Raw genomic sequence first — 16,346 nt, forward strand, 5'->3', positions numbered from 1 at the left:
CCTCTGTGTATATTATGCTTTCATTGTTTTATTTTTGAGGAATCTCTACAATCAGTGTAGGGCTCCAACTCAGGACCTCTGTGCCTGAGTCGCATGCTCTACCCACTTAGCCAGGTGGGCACCCCAGTTTCCATTTTTTTTGAGGTTAAAAAAAAAAATCTTTGTAGGGCTGCTCTGAGGATAGAATAGAGAACGTATATGAAGCATATTGGCATAATGCCAAACACAAAGTATATGTTCAGCAGGTAGGAGCTGTTTTTATCATCTTTGTCCAAAAGGATAGGACCAATGTCATCAACTCTCTAATTGTACTGGTGTCCTCTTTCCAAAAGTAGACGTCTCCCAGATCTCTGTGTCAGGAAACGAAGTGAAATCCCAACGCTGAACAAAGTAGATGGAGCAGAAATATTGATGCCTGAGAAGATGACAGTTTTCTCCATAAAACTATTTGCTAGATCTCTCTAACTTTGGTAGTTTATTTTTTAAATACTTAATCTGTGCAGGTCCTTAAACTTAATAGATTTTTGAGCTCCCTGAGAGGAAAGGTTATGAGTTCCAGTATGTAGAACAGCCCTGGGTGGTTAGTAAATGTTCACAGAGTGAAAGAATGAAAGTCCTCTATACCAGAACTTTTGTTCCAATTCCTCCTCTTTCCATATCTATGATATTGGCTTCTGCCTGTCCCATACATCTTTATTTTATATATCTCTTTCTATAAATTGATGTAGTCTGTCTACTTATTCTAACGGCTCTTAATCTTTATTCACATCAGTCTGCTCGCTTTCCTCCAGGTGTTCGGCATTCTGCTATTCACTGTTAACTAGTGTGATAAATTCCTCCATGAATCACTTTTCCCCCTTCTGAGTTATTTCCCTGGGCTCTATTTCCAAATGAATCAAAGAGCATGGACAGTTCAGTAAATTGACTCGCTTAGATCACTACCTACTAAATGATGATACCTTAAGAATTGTTACAGTTCTGGGGCACCTGGGTGGCTCAGTGGCTTAAAGCCTCTGCCTTCGGCTCGGGTCATGATCCCAGGATCCTGGGATCGAGCCCCGCATCGGGCTCTCTGCTCAGTGGGGAGCCTGCTTCCTCCTCTCTCTCTCTCTCTCTCTCTCTCTGCCTGCCTCTCTGCCTACCTGTGATCTGTCAAATAAATAAATAAAAATCTTAAAAAAAAAAAAAAAGAATTGTTACAGTTCTGTGGGCAGAACGGATCTAGTAATCATGTTATGATTGAGTTTATTGTCCCTCCTCCCAGAGTCTATGAGTGTAACAAACGCTGCAAATGTGACCCAAACATGTGCACAAACCGGCTGGTGCAGCACGGACTCCAGGTTCGGCTACAGCTGTTCAAGACACAGAACAAGGGCTGGGGTATCCGCTGCTTGGATGACATTGCCAAAGGCTCCTTTGTCTGTATTTATGCAGGTGGGTGATGAAATGAAAGAGTGGCCTCTGGGGTTAGGACATGGTAGGGAATTGAATCAGAGAGAAGCTAAACAGAAGAATAAAATGCTTGACATGTGAACTTGGGAGTAAGAGGAGGCCAGGATTTTCTTATGTAAAGAACAGGACAAGTGATGTGCCTGTCTGGGTGGACTAGGAAGGGACAAAGAGCTTTATAAGGACAAGAAGGAAAAGGGATGAAAGTGGACATGAGGATTTTTTTTTTATTAACATATAATGTATTATTTGCCCCAGGGGTACAGGTCTGTGAATCATCAGGCTTACACATTGCACGGCACTCGCCATAGCACAAACCCTTCCCAATTGGACATGAGGATTTTTTAGACAAGGGACATGGGAGCAGGGCCTGGTGTGTCATTTCATCCCACGTCTCTCCACCCAGAGGCTTTTAGCATAGCTGCAGACACCCTTTTGGTAAACCAAGTGAAGAGGAAGACAGGATGGCAGAAAGGGCAAGATTTAAAACTAGAGTTAAGACACTGAGGTGACAAGGGAGAGCCCATAATAGAGGTGTCTTGACTGTGTGTCGGTGGCTGGGTATTGCTGGAAGGACCCCCATATTTTCTAAAAGATCCTCATAACCATGGAATATGCCTTTAATTCTCTTCATTCCCAGGCAAGATCCTGACAGATGACTTTGCGGACAAGGAGGGCCTGGAGATGGGTGATGAGTACTTTGCCAATCTGGACCACATCGAGAGCGTGGAGAACTTCAAGGAAGGCTATGAGAGTGATGCTCCCTGTTCCTCTGACAGCAGTGGGGTGGACTTGAAAGACCAGGAGGATGGCAACAGTGGTACAGAGGATCCCGAAGAGTCCAATGATGACAGCTCCGATGATAACTTCTGTAAAGATGAGGACTTCAGCACCAGCTCCGTGTGGCGCAGCTATGCTACCCGGCGGCAGACCCGGGGCCAAAAGGAGAACGGACTTTCTGAGACTGCTTCCAAGGACTCCCGCCCCCCAGACCTCGGCCCCCCACATATTCCTGTCCCTCCAGCAATTCCTGTAGGTGGCTGCAATCCGCCTTCCTCTGAAGAGACACCCAAAAACAAGGTGGCCTCGTGGTTGAGCTGCAATAGTGTCAGTGAAGGTGGCTTTGCTGACTCTGATAGCCGTTCATCCTTCAAGACTAGCGAAGGTGGGGAAGGCCGGGCTGGAGGAGGCAAAGGGGAGGCTGAGAAGGCCTCCACCTCAGGGCTGGGCTTCAAGGATGAGGGAGACATCAAGCAGCCCAAGAAAGAGGTAAGTGGTGGCAGGAGACTCAAGAGCAGTGGCTTTTGTGTAACTGGTGTAGTAATGTAATGTGGCTTACTCTCTTCATTCTTTTTACTGGCTGGATATTTCTGTGGCAAACTGGATTATCGCCACCCCCCCCCCCGCCACCCGACCACTCAGCACATTCTTAGTGCTTTAAAGAACCAAATTATTTTAAAATCAACCTGGGGAAAGAAGTATCTGGTTCATTCCAAAGTAAAGGATTTATAAGTTTTTTTAAATTAAGTGTTGTATTTCAGGTTATCTGCAGCATTGCTGTCTTTTGTTATACTTAAAAACCAAGAATCGAGGGGGTCTCGGTAGCTCAGTTAGGCATCCAACTCTTGATTTCGGCTCAGGGCGTGATCTCAGGGTCATGAGATTGCGCCCGATGTTGGGCTCAAGTCAGCTTGAGAGTCTCTTCCTCTCTCCCTCTGCTTGCACGCTCTTATCTCCATCCTGCCCCCCCCCCGCAAAAAATAAATCCTTGAAGGGGAAAAAATTGTTGATTGTAGATGTATTTTTATTGATGTTGAAACTTAGCACATTATGGGTGGTGAATTATGTCCCTGTCCTTGTAAGATTCTGCCCACAGTATTTGCCTTGAGCATCTTACGTCTGTCATTGGAAAGTGTTGGAAACCCCCTTTCAGGTGTTGTGATGAGAGTATCACTGTTACTGTCAAGCTGCAGAGCAGTCTGTAGCTAGCATACTTCTTTCTCACTAGCTGAGGTCTTTGGGATCAAGTCTGATTATTGGATTTGTTACCCAGGACCACTGAAAACACTTTTTAACTTTTCACTTGCTCTCTTCCAGGAGCCTGATGACCGAAACAAGATGTCAATGTAAGAGCCTTTCTGACCTGTTTCCAGATCTGCCTTGTTTCAAGCCTATAAAAGACACCATCATCTGACTCCCTCTCATTCCTTCCTCTTCCATTAGAGTTACTGAAAGCTCTCGAAATTATGGTTACAATCCTTCTCCCATGAAGCTTGAAGGACTTCGCCGCCCACCTAGTAAGACTAGTATGCATCAGAGCCGACGACTCATGGCCTCTGCTCAGTCGAATGCTGATGTAAGTGGCCTTCTCCCTCAAGCTGTACCTCACCTCTTCAGGGCCTTACTGATAATTACCAATATATCCCTTGCTTCTTTGGCTGTGACTTCTTGCTTCCTTTTCCTTCAGCCAGCGTCTCATCTTTCTCTTGCTGTAGTCTTAGTTTCTTCGTACCTAACTGTAGAAAGAATAAGAACTTGAATGGGTCCTCTCCATTTATTCTTCTTTCTTCTCACCTTTGTGTTTCCCAGGATGTCCTAACATTGTCTAGCAGCACAGAAAGTGAGGGGGAAAGTGGGACCAGCCGGAAGCCCACCACTGGTCAGACTTCAGCCACAGCAATGGATAGCGATGATATCCAGACCATCTCCTCTGGCTCTGAAGCGGATGACTTTGAGGACAAGAAGAACATGTCTGGTAGTCTGGAAGAATGTTGGGGGTAGTAGGAAGGAACGGTAGGAAAGCTGGGATAGGGGCTTTTTTAGGGAAGCTAAAGAAGTTGGAAAACATTGAGATCTTAAGAGTCGATATATGTCTGGGAAGGTTCTCTGATTCCCAACTCAACTGCTAATGTTCAGCACATCCCCTTCTCTCTCCTTTCCACTTCCCCACTCTTTTGCCTCAGCTCCTTTACCTAGCAGATCTAATCCTGCTTGAAAAAACTGCCAATTAGAATCTTTGCTTTCAGGGTCACGGCTAATCAGTATTCCTGCAGTGCAATGAGTGGGATGGAAATGGAGGTAGAGGATCCAGTCGTGACATGGGATGGGGCCTAACCCTTTACCCCCTTCCTGTCCAGGTCCGACAAAGCGCCAGGTGGCAGTAAAATCAACCAGAGGCTTTGCTCTGAAGTCCACTCATGGGATTGCCATTAAGTCCACCAACATGGCATCTGTGGAAAAGGGGGAGAGTGCACCTGTTCGTAAGAACACACGCCAGTTCTATGATGGGGAAGAGTCTTGCTACATCATTGATGCCAAGCTAGAAGGCAACCTCGGCCGCTACCTCAATGTGAGACCCCTCTCCCTCCACTCTAAATGCTGGGTTATCCCACTGTTCTCAAATTCCTAGTTCTTTTAACACAACTATGTAAACCTACCTTTACTTGTTAGAAATTCTTGATCTCTAGGATCTTAAAGGCGTAGCTTTCTTTGAGAACTTCTCTATGATGGGGAGGATCAAAGGGCATTGTTTTTTGTCCAACTTACACTCACCCCCGCAAAGCTGGGTTCTGTTTTCTCTGTTCTTATGGGTCCTGTCCTTAAACCCACAGCATAGCTGCAGCCCCAACCTGTTTGTCCAGAATGTCTTCGTGGACACTCACGATCTTCGCTTCCCTTGGGTGGCCTTCTTTGCCAGCAAGTAAGAGGGGGTCAGGGAGAGGAGGAAAGTTGGGTAAGAGCACCAGCCAGGGTTAAGGAGGGGGAAGGACCCCACCTTTTGCCCTAGCTCTGCTCACACCTAGTGGCATGCTGCCTTCACCAACCCCATCCCTGTCTTCCTGTCCAGGAGGATCCGGGCTGGGACAGAGCTCACTTGGGACTACAACTACGAGGTGGGCAGCGTGGAAGGCAAGGAGCTGCTCTGCTGCTGCGGAGCCATCGAATGCAGAGGGCGTCTTCTTTAGAGGATAGCCTTCTTCTGAACTTTCCGAACCCTCCCTGAACTGTCCTTTCCTCAGGAACTGGGTCTTCCTGACTGTTCAACTCTGACCCCCACATCTCCAGTCTAGCTCTTCCCCCAGCTCCTAGTAGATAGAAATGGGAACTCTGGATCAGGAGATCCCTTCCCATGTGGTGCTAGCAGGCAGGGTCCCTCCTCCCACCTCCTAAAGCACTGGAGGCAGGGAGAGGTTGTCATGCCGACCTGGGCCTGATATCCCTCCGTCCTCCTGTGACCCCTCCCTCCCAGCCTATGTTTGTTCAAGTGTTCATGCTTCTGACAGACTGTATTCCTGGAATGAGGGCTGCGTATCTACTATCCTTGATTTGTATGATTTCTTGAACGTCTTTTTAACAGGATGTTAAAACAAAGATTGTGATTTGATTCATCTTCCTCAGCCCCCATTCTCCCAGTTCTGGGTCTTCCAGGGACAGAGCTGTTTCCACCCCTCATCTTTCCCAAGGGGCAGCTGTCATTAATCTCACACCTTCTCTACCTTTGCTTTTTCTTAATTGCCATGTGAAGTTTTAAAAAAGAAAACGTTACATAACCATGAGGAAGGCTACCTTAGTTTATTTAGTTGATCTCCCTTCTCAGTTCCTATTAGTCTCAGACACTTATTGCCATGTTTTACTTAATCTTTAATATATTTTAATTAAAAAAAAAAAACCATTAACAGTACAGTTTGGTCTGAAGTGGTCCCTCTGCTGAAATGCCAGGTGCTAGCTGTAATTCTGGCTTTAAACCAAAACACCGAATGTTTAATAAATAAAAATTAGAACTAGTTGCCATTCTATTCCAAACCAGCTAGCCTAGGGCATGAGGCCAGAGGAAGGAGGCAGTTAAGATCCTGGACCTGTGATGACAGAGAGCTGGCAGAGAAATAACACGCAGACCACCTGAGCAGTCCCAGTATGTGCCCCCCCCTTTTTGGCAGAGGTAGGGGTCATATGTACCCTCCTACACTCAATTCATTTGTGTCTCAGGAGGGGAAAAAGTTAAAGCTCAGCTTTGGTTTCTGGCCCAAGTTAGGGAGCCTAGAAGGGTGAGCCTTGGTCCGTCTTTGGCAGAATGAGGCCCACAGATGGGATAATAAGGCACGACCCTGGCTCTGGAGGTCAGGGAGTCTCAGGCAAACAGCTAGGGCCAAATTCTGAAGAATAAGGAATGTGAGTTGTAATTGCCACCCCCAGAGCTGAGGCAGGCCTCCAAAGCAATAGAAAGGACAACTTAGAATAACAGAGGGAAAATAAGTCCATCCCCCCTCTAACAAAGGATATACCAACCTCCCCTCTACCTGGGGATAGGCTGGTTAGAGTTTGGTTAAAGGCAACTGGGTGACAAAGAAGCAGGTGGTTGGGATATAGAAGAACTCTCTCCTTGTTTGCTTTCTCTCCAGGGCTTAAGTGGTCCTCTGGGGAGGACAGGCTAGTTCCTTGGCTTTATGCGTTAATCTGAGGGGCAGCAGGGACAATGGTTCAGTCATTCTTACGATGGTTGTTACTGAGGATAGGGTGGCCGTTGGCTAGGGGCCGGCTCTTTGCTCCTCCCCCGGCTACAGCCTCCTCCCCCTCTGAGCTCTCCGTTTCTTCCCGGTCACTGCGTTCATCCTCTACCAGCTGTGGAAAGGGAAAAGAAGGGTTACATGCTGTCCTCAAATGCTTAAGGAATGCCTCTCTCAGCAGACTTGTCTTGCTGTACCCAGGGCCCCACAGTAGTTTCTTAGCAGGATGCCTGCTCATATGGGAGGGAGTCTGGGCTGTTTCTAGAGTTGAAGGGTGTAGGGCCTACAGAGCAGTCACCTTTCCAGTTATGAACTTGTGGGCCATGCGCAGAATGAGGTAGGCCCAGAAGATATGCAGCAGCTGTAGCACTCCCATCATGGAATTGAAGAAGTAGTAGCCGAAGAAGGCAGGATAGAGCTCCAAGGGGTAGACCACCGTGCAGTGCAAGATCCTGCATCAGGAAAGGAGGGGCAGAACTGGAAACACAGAGGAGGCGGAGGAGGCAGGGGGGATGAGAACAGATAAGGGGAGAGGCAAGACTCCTGATTCCTTGAGGACAGGAGTATAGACTGGCCTACTCACCAGAAGGGCAGGATGACCAGTCGGGTAATGATGAAGACGATGGCGAAGACGATGAAGATGTTGTTGCAGGTGTTTTTCCATCCCGCATAGTTAAACATCTTGGCTGACTGTACAGATAGCCCCCATCCATCATCACAGGCTCCTGACTCTCCCATATACATTTATATATACACTGGCTCTGTGCCCCCACCACCTTGGTCCCAGGAAGGTCAGCACCCCCCACACCACCACCACCCCCAAAAAAGGGAGAGGGACAGGAGAACCTGCACCGGAGTCTCTTAGGTTTGAAGAAATGCCCAACGAGCCTGACCTCTAGAAGGTAGTCGGAAGAGTCATGCAGAGCCATGATCAAAGTCCCTGCTCGGATGTAATTGGCAAACCAGGAGAAGCTGATGAGAATGATGGTTGCCACGTGGTGGATGATCTGTTCCTTGAAATCCTGCAAAGAAGATGCAGGCTCCAGGGGACTTTTTTGTGTTCCCCAGCCCCCACTCTAATCCTACTTCTTTCCCCTTCCACCTAGTTCCCCTTAACCCACAGTTCCATCCAAATACCAGAAATCAAAGAGAAAGGCTCTCTATCCCGGGGCTTTGTTTTGGCTCATAGGCTTAGGGGCACAGCTCCTTGACCTACCTTTCGCTTGACATCAGAGGCAATGCTGAAGAGCAGAGACCAGTAAAAAGAAAGTTCAATCATGTAGTACCAATACTGGGAAGGGATGGTGCTCTGGGAGAGAGGAGAGAAACAGGTGAGGGACCCTGAACAACAGGACCCGAGGGTCTCACCTGTCCAACCCAGCCCTTCTAGCCCTTGTTTAGCACCACGACTGCAGTGCCTTCTGCCATGTGTCCCAGAGATGATCTTTTCACACAGGTGTACATGTCCTAGTCCCGTCCTACCTTGATTCTCTTAATCACCCCAGATAAGAAGTCAGGACCCCATCTCATACCTGTATGGGATATCCCTCCCAAACCTTCTTCATATCATAGAACCAGGGTTTCTGCAGAGAGACGGTGAGAGGTTAAAAGAGGAGGGGCCCACACTCTATGGCTTCACACCACCGTGACAGAAAACCTACTCCCACCTCCCAGGAATCCCGCACTCACATCCACGATGACGGCCATGCCAGCAATGAACGCAATCAGGTAAAAGGTGAATCTCCAGCTGGAAGAGGAAGCGGAAAGGATGAGGAGAGTGGCTGGGAGAGTGGCACAGCCCTCCAACCACTCCCAAGTGCTCAGAGATCTCCCTCTCAAGAGTATCATTAATATCCAAATTCACCTCCTCACCAGGGCACAACCTCTCCCTGCACACAGCTGTGGCCCACCTCTCCAAGCAGGACATCAGACCTTCCTCTGCCACCCAGCTTCTCCTGCCCCAACCTCCCCTACCTGGCTTCTCGGAACTTCTTGAGGAGACTGGGCCGGTCCTGGTTTCGGCGGCGGCGGAACCAGCGCTCTACCTGGCGGCCAGAGAGCCCACTCTGCCGAGACAGGAGCTCTACCTCCGCCTGGGTGTCGTGAAGAAGCCCAGTATGTTCAACTGTGGAACTTGACAGCACCCCCATCCTCCCGCCACCGCCTCCCAGCAAGAACCTGGATCAGTACCACTGCCCTCTCCTCTTGTCGCCTGCCCACATGGCGTTGCAACCTGCGCCCTCCCCCAGCAGCACCCAGCAACTCCCAGAGCAGGGCCTGCGGCTCACACCTGTTTGGGCTGCTTGCCACTGGTTAGATAGAAGTGCTCCAAGGTGGGGTTGGCTGGTGCCCGCAGCCGAGTTTTCTCCTTTACGTTCAGGAGGGCGGCCAGTGGTGTAGCCACATAACTGAGGAAGGGAGAGCAGTGAAAAGGGTCTGTCACCTTTAACACACCTCAGTTTCTTGGTAGCCCCTAAGCTGGGAGGGGAAAGGGCTGCAAGCTCAGGCAACTTTATCCTGGGCCTCAGTTTCCCGGCAACTCCCTCTTGGGCCTCCTTCAGCTGCCCAAAGCTGACAAAGCTCCCTGTGTTCACGAGTGACCAGGCGGAGTGGAGAGGGAGAACAAATAACCATTGAAGGAAAGGGCCTGGGGGTGCTGAGCCCTCAGGAAGACAATGCTGCGTTCAGTGGGGGGCACACAGTAGGCAGGGATATGGGTGGCCAGAACAGCAGGGTCTGGGACCAATTAAACAGCAAGAGACAAACTTGAAGTGTGAGAAACTGTGGCTGGCAGCCAAGGCAGGCATGGGGGAAGGTTGGTATGCTCACAGCTCAAAGTAGTATCGAACGATGAGGAAGAGCAAGGCCAGGGGTAGTGTGATGTAGAGGTCTGAGGCTTTGGCGTAGACACGTCCATCCCGGTCTTCTAGATCAGCCCAAGTTAAGTTCACAGGCAGCCACAGCCGTTCCCACCAGAAGTAGTCATACAAGGTCTGGAGCATCCTAAGTGAGGAGGGGGGAAGTCAGAGGGCATCACAGGGGGGCAGCTATGGGGGAAGAGAAAGATGACAGACTCAAGCCCTGGAGTCTGGTCCCAGCCACATGGTGTTGGGCAAATAGGTTTCCTTGTCTGTAATATGGTGGCTTTCCAGTTCTAACATTTACCATTTACTGCAACTGAAGATGCTGCTGATGACCCCCAGGAGTCCCAGTTCTCTAGAACTAAAAACCTTGGGGTCTCCCCATCACTTTGCTACCCCAACAGGGAAGACAGGCAGGATCTGGCCCTGGAAGTTTTAACAATCTGAGTAAAACCAGAGGCACCTTCTCCTCCCCTGCCCCCACGCTCCAACTACCCCTCTATCCCTCAAGCCAACCCACAGTTAGAAGCCTCCATGCCAAGCCTTGCCCAAAAACAGATTGCAGGGCTAAAGCAAACCCTACCTCCTCCTTCCCTACAACCCTTCTGGGCCAGCAGGTCCCTGGGGAAAATTAAGAGGCCAGAGTAAAGCAAAATTATGTCCCTAAAAGATGCTGAGCTCCAGGACAATCAGTGAACATCAAACTATTCCACCTGAGATTAACACCCCATGCCAAGCCATCCAATTCCTGCACATAAGGTAGAAGAACTATCTGAAGCATCTTTTCAAAAACAAAGTGAAGGCAAGGCTGTAAAGAATTAGGGATGGGGGGCGGCGCCTCGGTGGCTCAGTCATTAAGCATCTGCCTTCGGCTCACGTCATGATCCCAAGGTCCTGGGACTGAGCCCTGCATGGGGCTCCCTGCTCAGCAGGAAGCCTGTTCTCCCTCTCCCACTCCTCCTGCTTGTGTTCCCTCTCTTGCCGTGTCTGTCTCTGTCAAAAAAATAAAATCTTAAAAAAAAGGATTAGGGATTCATGGACAGACGATGGAAGCAGAAGACCAAGACATCTGGTGGAAGTAAGAGCTATTTATTAAGGCTCATCCATAAAATAGTAACTAGTCTGCAGGGGAACACCCATCCCAAGGACTCTCAGCTCAGGGAAAAGCTGTTACTTCCCATCTCCCCCCTCCTCCCCAGGGTCCACTGGGAGGCAGTGACCAACCCCTGGCCACTTGGATACTGGAATGAGGGAGGGTACAGAGCTCCTTTGAGGTTCCCTCTAAAGGCACTGTCCGATGCTCCTGAGGGGGAGAGCAGTTGCTGGGAGCTGAAAGCAGCAGCAAGATGGTCCTATGGAGTCAGTGATGCCAATACCAACAGAATGCCTGGCAGTCCTGGGACTCAGAACGCCAGTGGGATGACAAGGGCAGAAGTTTCTGGGCCACCTAGCCCTCATCCTCTCAGGAGAGAAGAGAGGTGCTGGTATTCAGGCTGGCATGGAACTAAAAGCTGATGCAGAAGGTGGTCTCCTCCCACCCGGAGGGAAGAGAGTGGGGAGACTGTTCTCCACCAGGAACTGGAGACCAGTTGGTGCCACTGGCTGAAGGCTGATCAGATCCCAGCTGAGCTGGGCTGGTCCTCGGCCTGGGCCCGCTCTTCCCATGGCTCCGCCCACACCCACCACAGCACTTGCGAAATCCCTCTCAGAAATCCCTCTCAGCCTGTCACGGGTCAGTATTTCAGCTCAAGGACTTTACCCTCTTGTCCCCACTCCTGGTCACTGCTCTCAGATGAAGTCAGAGGTCAGCACTGACAATAAAGGAGCTTCAGCTCCACCTTCCCCCAGTACCACTCATTCACACACACACACACTCTAGGCTCAGTTCCTGAGGGCACTGCCCCTTCCCCCTCTACCTTAGCCAGAATAAATATTTAATTAGTTAAAGAGATGGAAGCCTTTTGAACTGAACAAAATTAAACATACTTCTCCACGGTGGAACTTTCCCCACACAACCAAGTGCACAACACACTTTCATAGAGAAAAGACTGAGAAAGTCTAGCAGAGAAGGCAAATACAGAATGCCTCGCTGTGCTAGCATGCCTCCTGCCTCTGGCTCGTCCTTCCCACCTTTCTAGCTTAGCTAGATTGGGGGTGGGGAAAGATACCTGATGTGTCCCCTGGGCTCCACATCTCTTGGAGCCCACCTTGTCCTCCACGGAGATCTAAAGCAAAAGTATACAGACAGGCCTGGATGTCGGGCCCCATCCCCACCCTGGTCAGTGGAAACTGGCAGGAAGCTTCTCTGTCAGAGACATTTTTAGGATTAAAGATTCAGAGGGCTGGCTGGGGTCCCAGAGGGTGTGAGTGGGGCCCCTCTCCCTGACTTCTGGCGCCCAGGATTGTCTTCTGCCAGTCTAAACCTACAAAGAAGGTGAGGAGCTGGGGAAGTTAGCAGAAAAAGGGTCAGAGAGTGGTCAAGGGCAAGCACCAGGATAGGGCCATTATCTCAACCCCAAGACAAGACGACACCTGTCTATCCTTCCCATCCCAAGCAGGGAGAGCCAAAGAACATGGTGTGTCTGCAGCTCAGAAATGCAGATTAATGGGGGCTCTCTTATACCTGGGTTGCAGGCTTTCTGTGACCACAGCCCTCCCTTGCTGCCCAGTACTTCCATTAGCAGAGCAAAGCTACCCCATCCCTGCCCACTGTTCCCCACCCCCAGGGCCTAGCCCAGCAGGGAGAGGCACTCGATTCAGCATGGTCAGGGCTTCTGACTCAACATGGGCAGGGGCAGGGAGGACAACAGGGGCTCCCAGCAGCCTCGCTTACACAGCCCCACAGAACCAACAGGTTTGCTCCTGAGGCAGCTCTGGTGGCTTCTTGGCACCAGTGCACCAAGCCAAGCACGGGATCCCATAAACAAAAGGCCGGGGCAAGAAGAGGAGATGTTAACTGGGCATAGGGAAGACAACCCTGCTTTTCTGGCGAGCCGGCCCTCAGGGTAGGTATTTGATTTTCTGATGGAGAAATCACACCTACAGATATTTTCCCACTCACAGAATGTACTCACCCCACACATGGAGAGACAACAGAGTATATGTGTCTTGTGTGTGTCTCTCTCTCCTCTCTCACACACACACCTGCCTCAGAGACACAGACGCCACTCTCTGAGGCACAGGCTGGACAGGGGCCAAGAGAGCAGGGATTTCATGGGCATTGGATTACCAGGAACTTGACTAGGGCTCTGCCCAGCCCCCACTCTCTGCTCCATCTCTTGACTGACCCCTCCCAACCCCTCAGAGCGGGATGTAAAGGGGGCAGAGCCCTTTACAAGGCTCTGGGGGCTTGTAAACCCAGAATGCTGAGAGGGCAGAGGTCTGAGTCCGTGAGGAAGGGATCTCACAGACTCAACACGAAAATAGTCCTGCGGGTCTCTTATTTATTGAAGAAATAACTGAGGAAACCAGGATCAGCAAAGGAGGAGAGACGGACAAACACAGGGTCCCACAGGCTTCCAGCTGCCACTGAAGCCTGAGAGACTACAAAAAAAGGGGGAGGATCCGAGTAGTCTTCTTGTTGAAAACTTTCTTTTGGCAACAGCACAGAAGCAACTAGAAGGCTGCAGCACGGTTGAAGCCAACAGGAGGTGTGTCATTGCTCCAGGCAGCCGTGTAGGTCCCCAAATTTAGCATGTCTGGGCTGCCCCACTAGAGGCCCCAACACACCCAAATACTGAGTGTGACTAGAGCCTCCAGGGGCAGGGAGAGGCCGGCAGGTTAAAAAGGCAGAGCGGGGGCAGTGCTGAAGAGCACAGTAAAGTATCGGGAGGCCTGCAGGCTCCTGGCCAGTGACAGGGAGGTGAGGAGGCCCTGCCTCCAGGGGGAAAGCTGGCCAGAGGCCCCAGTGAAGGGAGTGGGCTATGGGGTACCAAGGGAGACAAGGAATTCCCCTTAGAACAGAGAATCTGTGCAGGTCACTTTATGATTAGGGCCAGAGAGACAAGGCTATGACAAGCCCTTATCTCTAGGAGCCCCATTACAAGTGCAGTCCACCCCCCACATTTAGACCCAGTCACCTGGACTTTGGTATTGGGCAGCGACCCCTCCAACACAGACTTGGGAGTGACTGTCTGTTGGAGGCCTTCCCAGATTCATTCCCCTGTGAAGAGGGGCTCACTTCATTCCTTGGGATCCTCAGAAACCCCTGAGTACTGAGTCTAGGAACTCAGGTAACTAAGCCCAGGTTGTGCTGCCAGGAGCCTGGCTCCAGGAGACAGAGAAACCCCCAAGCTGAGGCCAAATATTAGTGCCACACACCTGCAATTAACCTACTTGCCAGAGAGCCTCCGGGCCGGTAATTAACAAGCTGTGGCCCAGAAAACCAGTTTCACCAGCAGCTTCCCCCCTCTTCGCCCCGGCCACACACACCCCATAACGGTATAGGAGCCTTAGCCTTGGGGGGCCGGAGCAGACACTCAGAGCCGCTCCTTCCTGTTTCCCGTTAAGCACATGGACGCTCTGACCTCGCTCCCAGCGTGGGCACAGTGGGCCGGTCCGAAGAAAAAGCGGCAGGACCCTCCCCACCCTCCTACTCCAGCCGTGGGACCCGTGCAGGCCAGGAGCGACGCCGCGGGCCCACTGCCAGGCTGGGGCTCTCGCGCAAATGGTCACCAAGCTCCTCTCCCCAACAAAGGGGGCGCCTGTGGCTCGGGCCCTCTGCGAGCAGCCCCGGGCCCCTACCTGTTGCCAGCAGGGCTTGCCTCGCCGGGCTGGGGCGGCGCGCCCCACAATGCCGAGGCGCCCGGCCAGCCTGCCCTCGGGCTGCACTGGGGGCCCGGCCGCTCCCGCGAGGCGCTCCGGCCCGCCCTCCCCCAGGCCCGCCGCCATGAGAGCGCCGGGCACAGGCCCCCGAGCCCGCGGCCGCCGCCCCCGCCCGGCCGCCCCGAGCCCGCGTCCGGCTCCTTCTGCCCTTGTCGCCCCCCGCTCGCTCCGCAACCGGGGCCCTCTCCGCGGAGCCGCGTAGGAGCCGCCCCCACTTCTCCCAACTTTTCCGCGGCCGCTCCCCGCCCCACCCCTGCGCGCAGCGCCCGCGGCTCCCAAGCTGGGGTCCCGACTCACTCGGCGGCGGCGGCGTCGCGGAGCTGGCCGGGCCGGGAGCCGCTGCTCCGTCTCTCCAGGCGTCCGCGGAGCTCCGGCCCCCCCCCCTCCGGACTGGCTAGGCTCGCTCCTCTCCTCCCCCTTCCGCCCGCCCGCCCGCTCCCTCCCTCCTTCCTCCTCCGCCCGCCGAGCCCAGCCGAGCCGCGTCCGAGCCCAGCCCGGGAGAGCAAGGCCGCGAGCGGGCCAGGAACCAGGAGGCTGGGCGTGGGCCTGCGGCCGGGCGACGGCAGGGGAGAGGAGGGAGGGCAGCGGGGCCCGGGCCTCTGCGCCGGGCGGCCGCGCCCAGCCCCCGCTCCCTGCCGCCGCCCCTTTCCCGGCTCTGGGACCCGAGCCCTCGCTGGCCAGCCCCGCGGCCGCGCCCACTGTAATCTCGGCACCTGGAGAAGACCCCGAGGAGGGAAGACAGTGCGGCAGCCCCGCGGCCACTCTGGGCTCTCCGCGGCCCTCGGGGACCCACACTCGAGATGCCCGGCGAGGAGCGGCCGAGCGCCTGCCGGACCCTCCTGCCCCCAACTGCGGTCAGCGACTTCAGCCCTGCTGCGGCCCCCAGTTCCCCCCGCCCGACCGATTGCCACACTTCCCACCTCTAGCCCCACTGAGCGGCGGAGGGAGGACGGCGCCCAGGCTTCGGGCGAGCGAAGCCTGGGGGAGACCTTTCCGAGTGCGGTGCGCCCAGGCCAAGCTCCTCTCCCGGCCTGACCCAGGCAGCGGACCCTCATGATTCCCTTGCCCTTCCCTGCGCAGAGCCTGCGGTCCCTGCGAGGTCCCCCACTCCATCCCCAACACAAAAACTCTCGTTTCCACCCAAGTATGTAAAACCTTCCCGCAGTGGCACATCTAACCCGCCATAGTTCTCTGAAAGAGTCGACTGCCAACTTTTGTTTTGTAAAATTTATCTGAGTTTGCCATCTACACTGTTTTTCCCTCTTCTAATTCATAGTTTTAAGATGTCTTTTGTAAAACTGGCATTTCAGGAAGATGCAACATTGTCCTAGAAAACCGACCTGGAATCCTAGCACGGACAGAATGCGGCTAGAATGTGTTTGAAAGTTTGTTTAGAAAGAGAGCTGGAGTTTACTCCACGTAGGGGTAACTTCGTTTTTTACCTCGATGAAATGTTGGTATTTTTGTCCTGTCACAGAATCTCAGACAGTAGCTTCTTTCATGGTTTATCTGGTCAAGTTCAGGTGTTTTGATAGATCTCAGGAAGGAGAGCGACCTCCCCACTATGCCAGTTGAGAGCTTGGCCCTCACCTAAGGCTCTTTCTGGAGAGGTAGAGAAGCAGAAGCCGACTGATGTCCAAGCTATTTGTTCATTTGCTCTCTGTAGCAGAACCCTCAGACCATTCATTCCTACCAGTGGAGAAATGAG

General features: G+C 52.4%; 2 protein-coding genes across 11 annotated transcripts in view; one reads left to right on the forward strand and one right to left on the reverse strand.

Moving 5' to 3' along the window:
* The window catches only part of SETDB1 (SET domain bifurcated histone lysine methyltransferase 1), a 32,489-nt gene extending 26,362 nt beyond the window's left edge, over window positions 1-6,127 (forward strand). For 7 of the 10 annotated variants that reach the window (XM_032843636.1, XM_032843635.1, XM_032843638.1 and 4 more), the window contains 8 exons: window positions 1,265-1,434; window positions 2,090-2,718; window positions 3,547-3,575; window positions 3,673-3,805; window positions 4,039-4,204; window positions 4,587-4,798; window positions 5,061-5,149; window positions 5,297-6,127. In XM_032843636.1, coding sequence (XP_032699527.1) covers window positions 1,265-1,434; window positions 2,090-2,718; window positions 3,547-3,575; window positions 3,673-3,805; window positions 4,039-4,204; window positions 4,587-4,798; window positions 5,061-5,149; window positions 5,297-5,414 — 1,546 coding nt within the window. In that variant the 3' untranslated portion in view covers window positions 5,415-6,127. Of the gene's footprint in view, window positions 1-1,264; window positions 1,435-2,089; window positions 2,719-3,546; window positions 3,576-3,672; window positions 3,806-4,038; window positions 4,205-4,586; window positions 4,799-5,060; window positions 5,150-5,296 lie in introns of those variants that run through there. The other 3 variants (XM_032843639.1, XM_032843643.1, XM_032843644.1) reach the window with 3 other exon arrangements.
* CERS2 (ceramide synthase 2) lies at window positions 6,007-15,040 on the reverse strand. The gene is made up of 11 exons (XM_032843645.1): window positions 14,936-15,040; window positions 9,783-9,956; window positions 9,244-9,361; window positions 8,928-9,046; window positions 8,643-8,700; window positions 8,486-8,536; window positions 8,170-8,262; window positions 7,847-7,975; window positions 7,537-7,643; window positions 7,252-7,405; window positions 6,007-7,068 (listed from the first exon to the last, which is right to left on the reverse strand). Exons 2-11 carry the CDS (start codon window positions 9,953-9,955, stop codon window positions 6,928-6,930), a joined length of 1,143 nt encoding a protein of 380 aa, XP_032699536.1. The 5' UTR covers window position 9,956; window positions 14,936-15,040; the 3' UTR covers window positions 6,007-6,927.
* Window positions 15,041-16,346: the final 1,306 nt, after the last annotated feature.

This window comes from Lontra canadensis, unplaced genomic scaffold, assembly GCF_010015895.1.
Source record: "Lontra canadensis isolate GAN:19392208 unplaced genomic scaffold, GSC_riverotter_1.0 scaffold142, whole genome shotgun sequence".
Classification (NCBI taxonomy): Eukaryota; Metazoa; Chordata; class Mammalia; order Carnivora; family Mustelidae; genus Lontra; species Lontra canadensis.

Excerpts from the sequence above, each read along its gene's own strand:
- CERS2 (XM_032843645.1), bottom strand. The coding sequence starts at position 9,955 with ATGCTCCAGACCTTGTATGACTACTTCTGGTGGGAACGGCTGTGGCTG. Across the intron at positions 8,263-8,485 it reads GGGAGGGATATCCCATACAG|AGCACCATCCCTTCCCAGTA; the intron begins GTATGAGATGGG and ends CCTCTCTCCCAG. Across the intron at positions 7,069-7,251 it reads ACAAGTTCATAACTGGAAAG|CTGGTAGAGGATGAACGCAG; the intron begins GTGACTGCTCTG and ends CCCTTTCCACAG.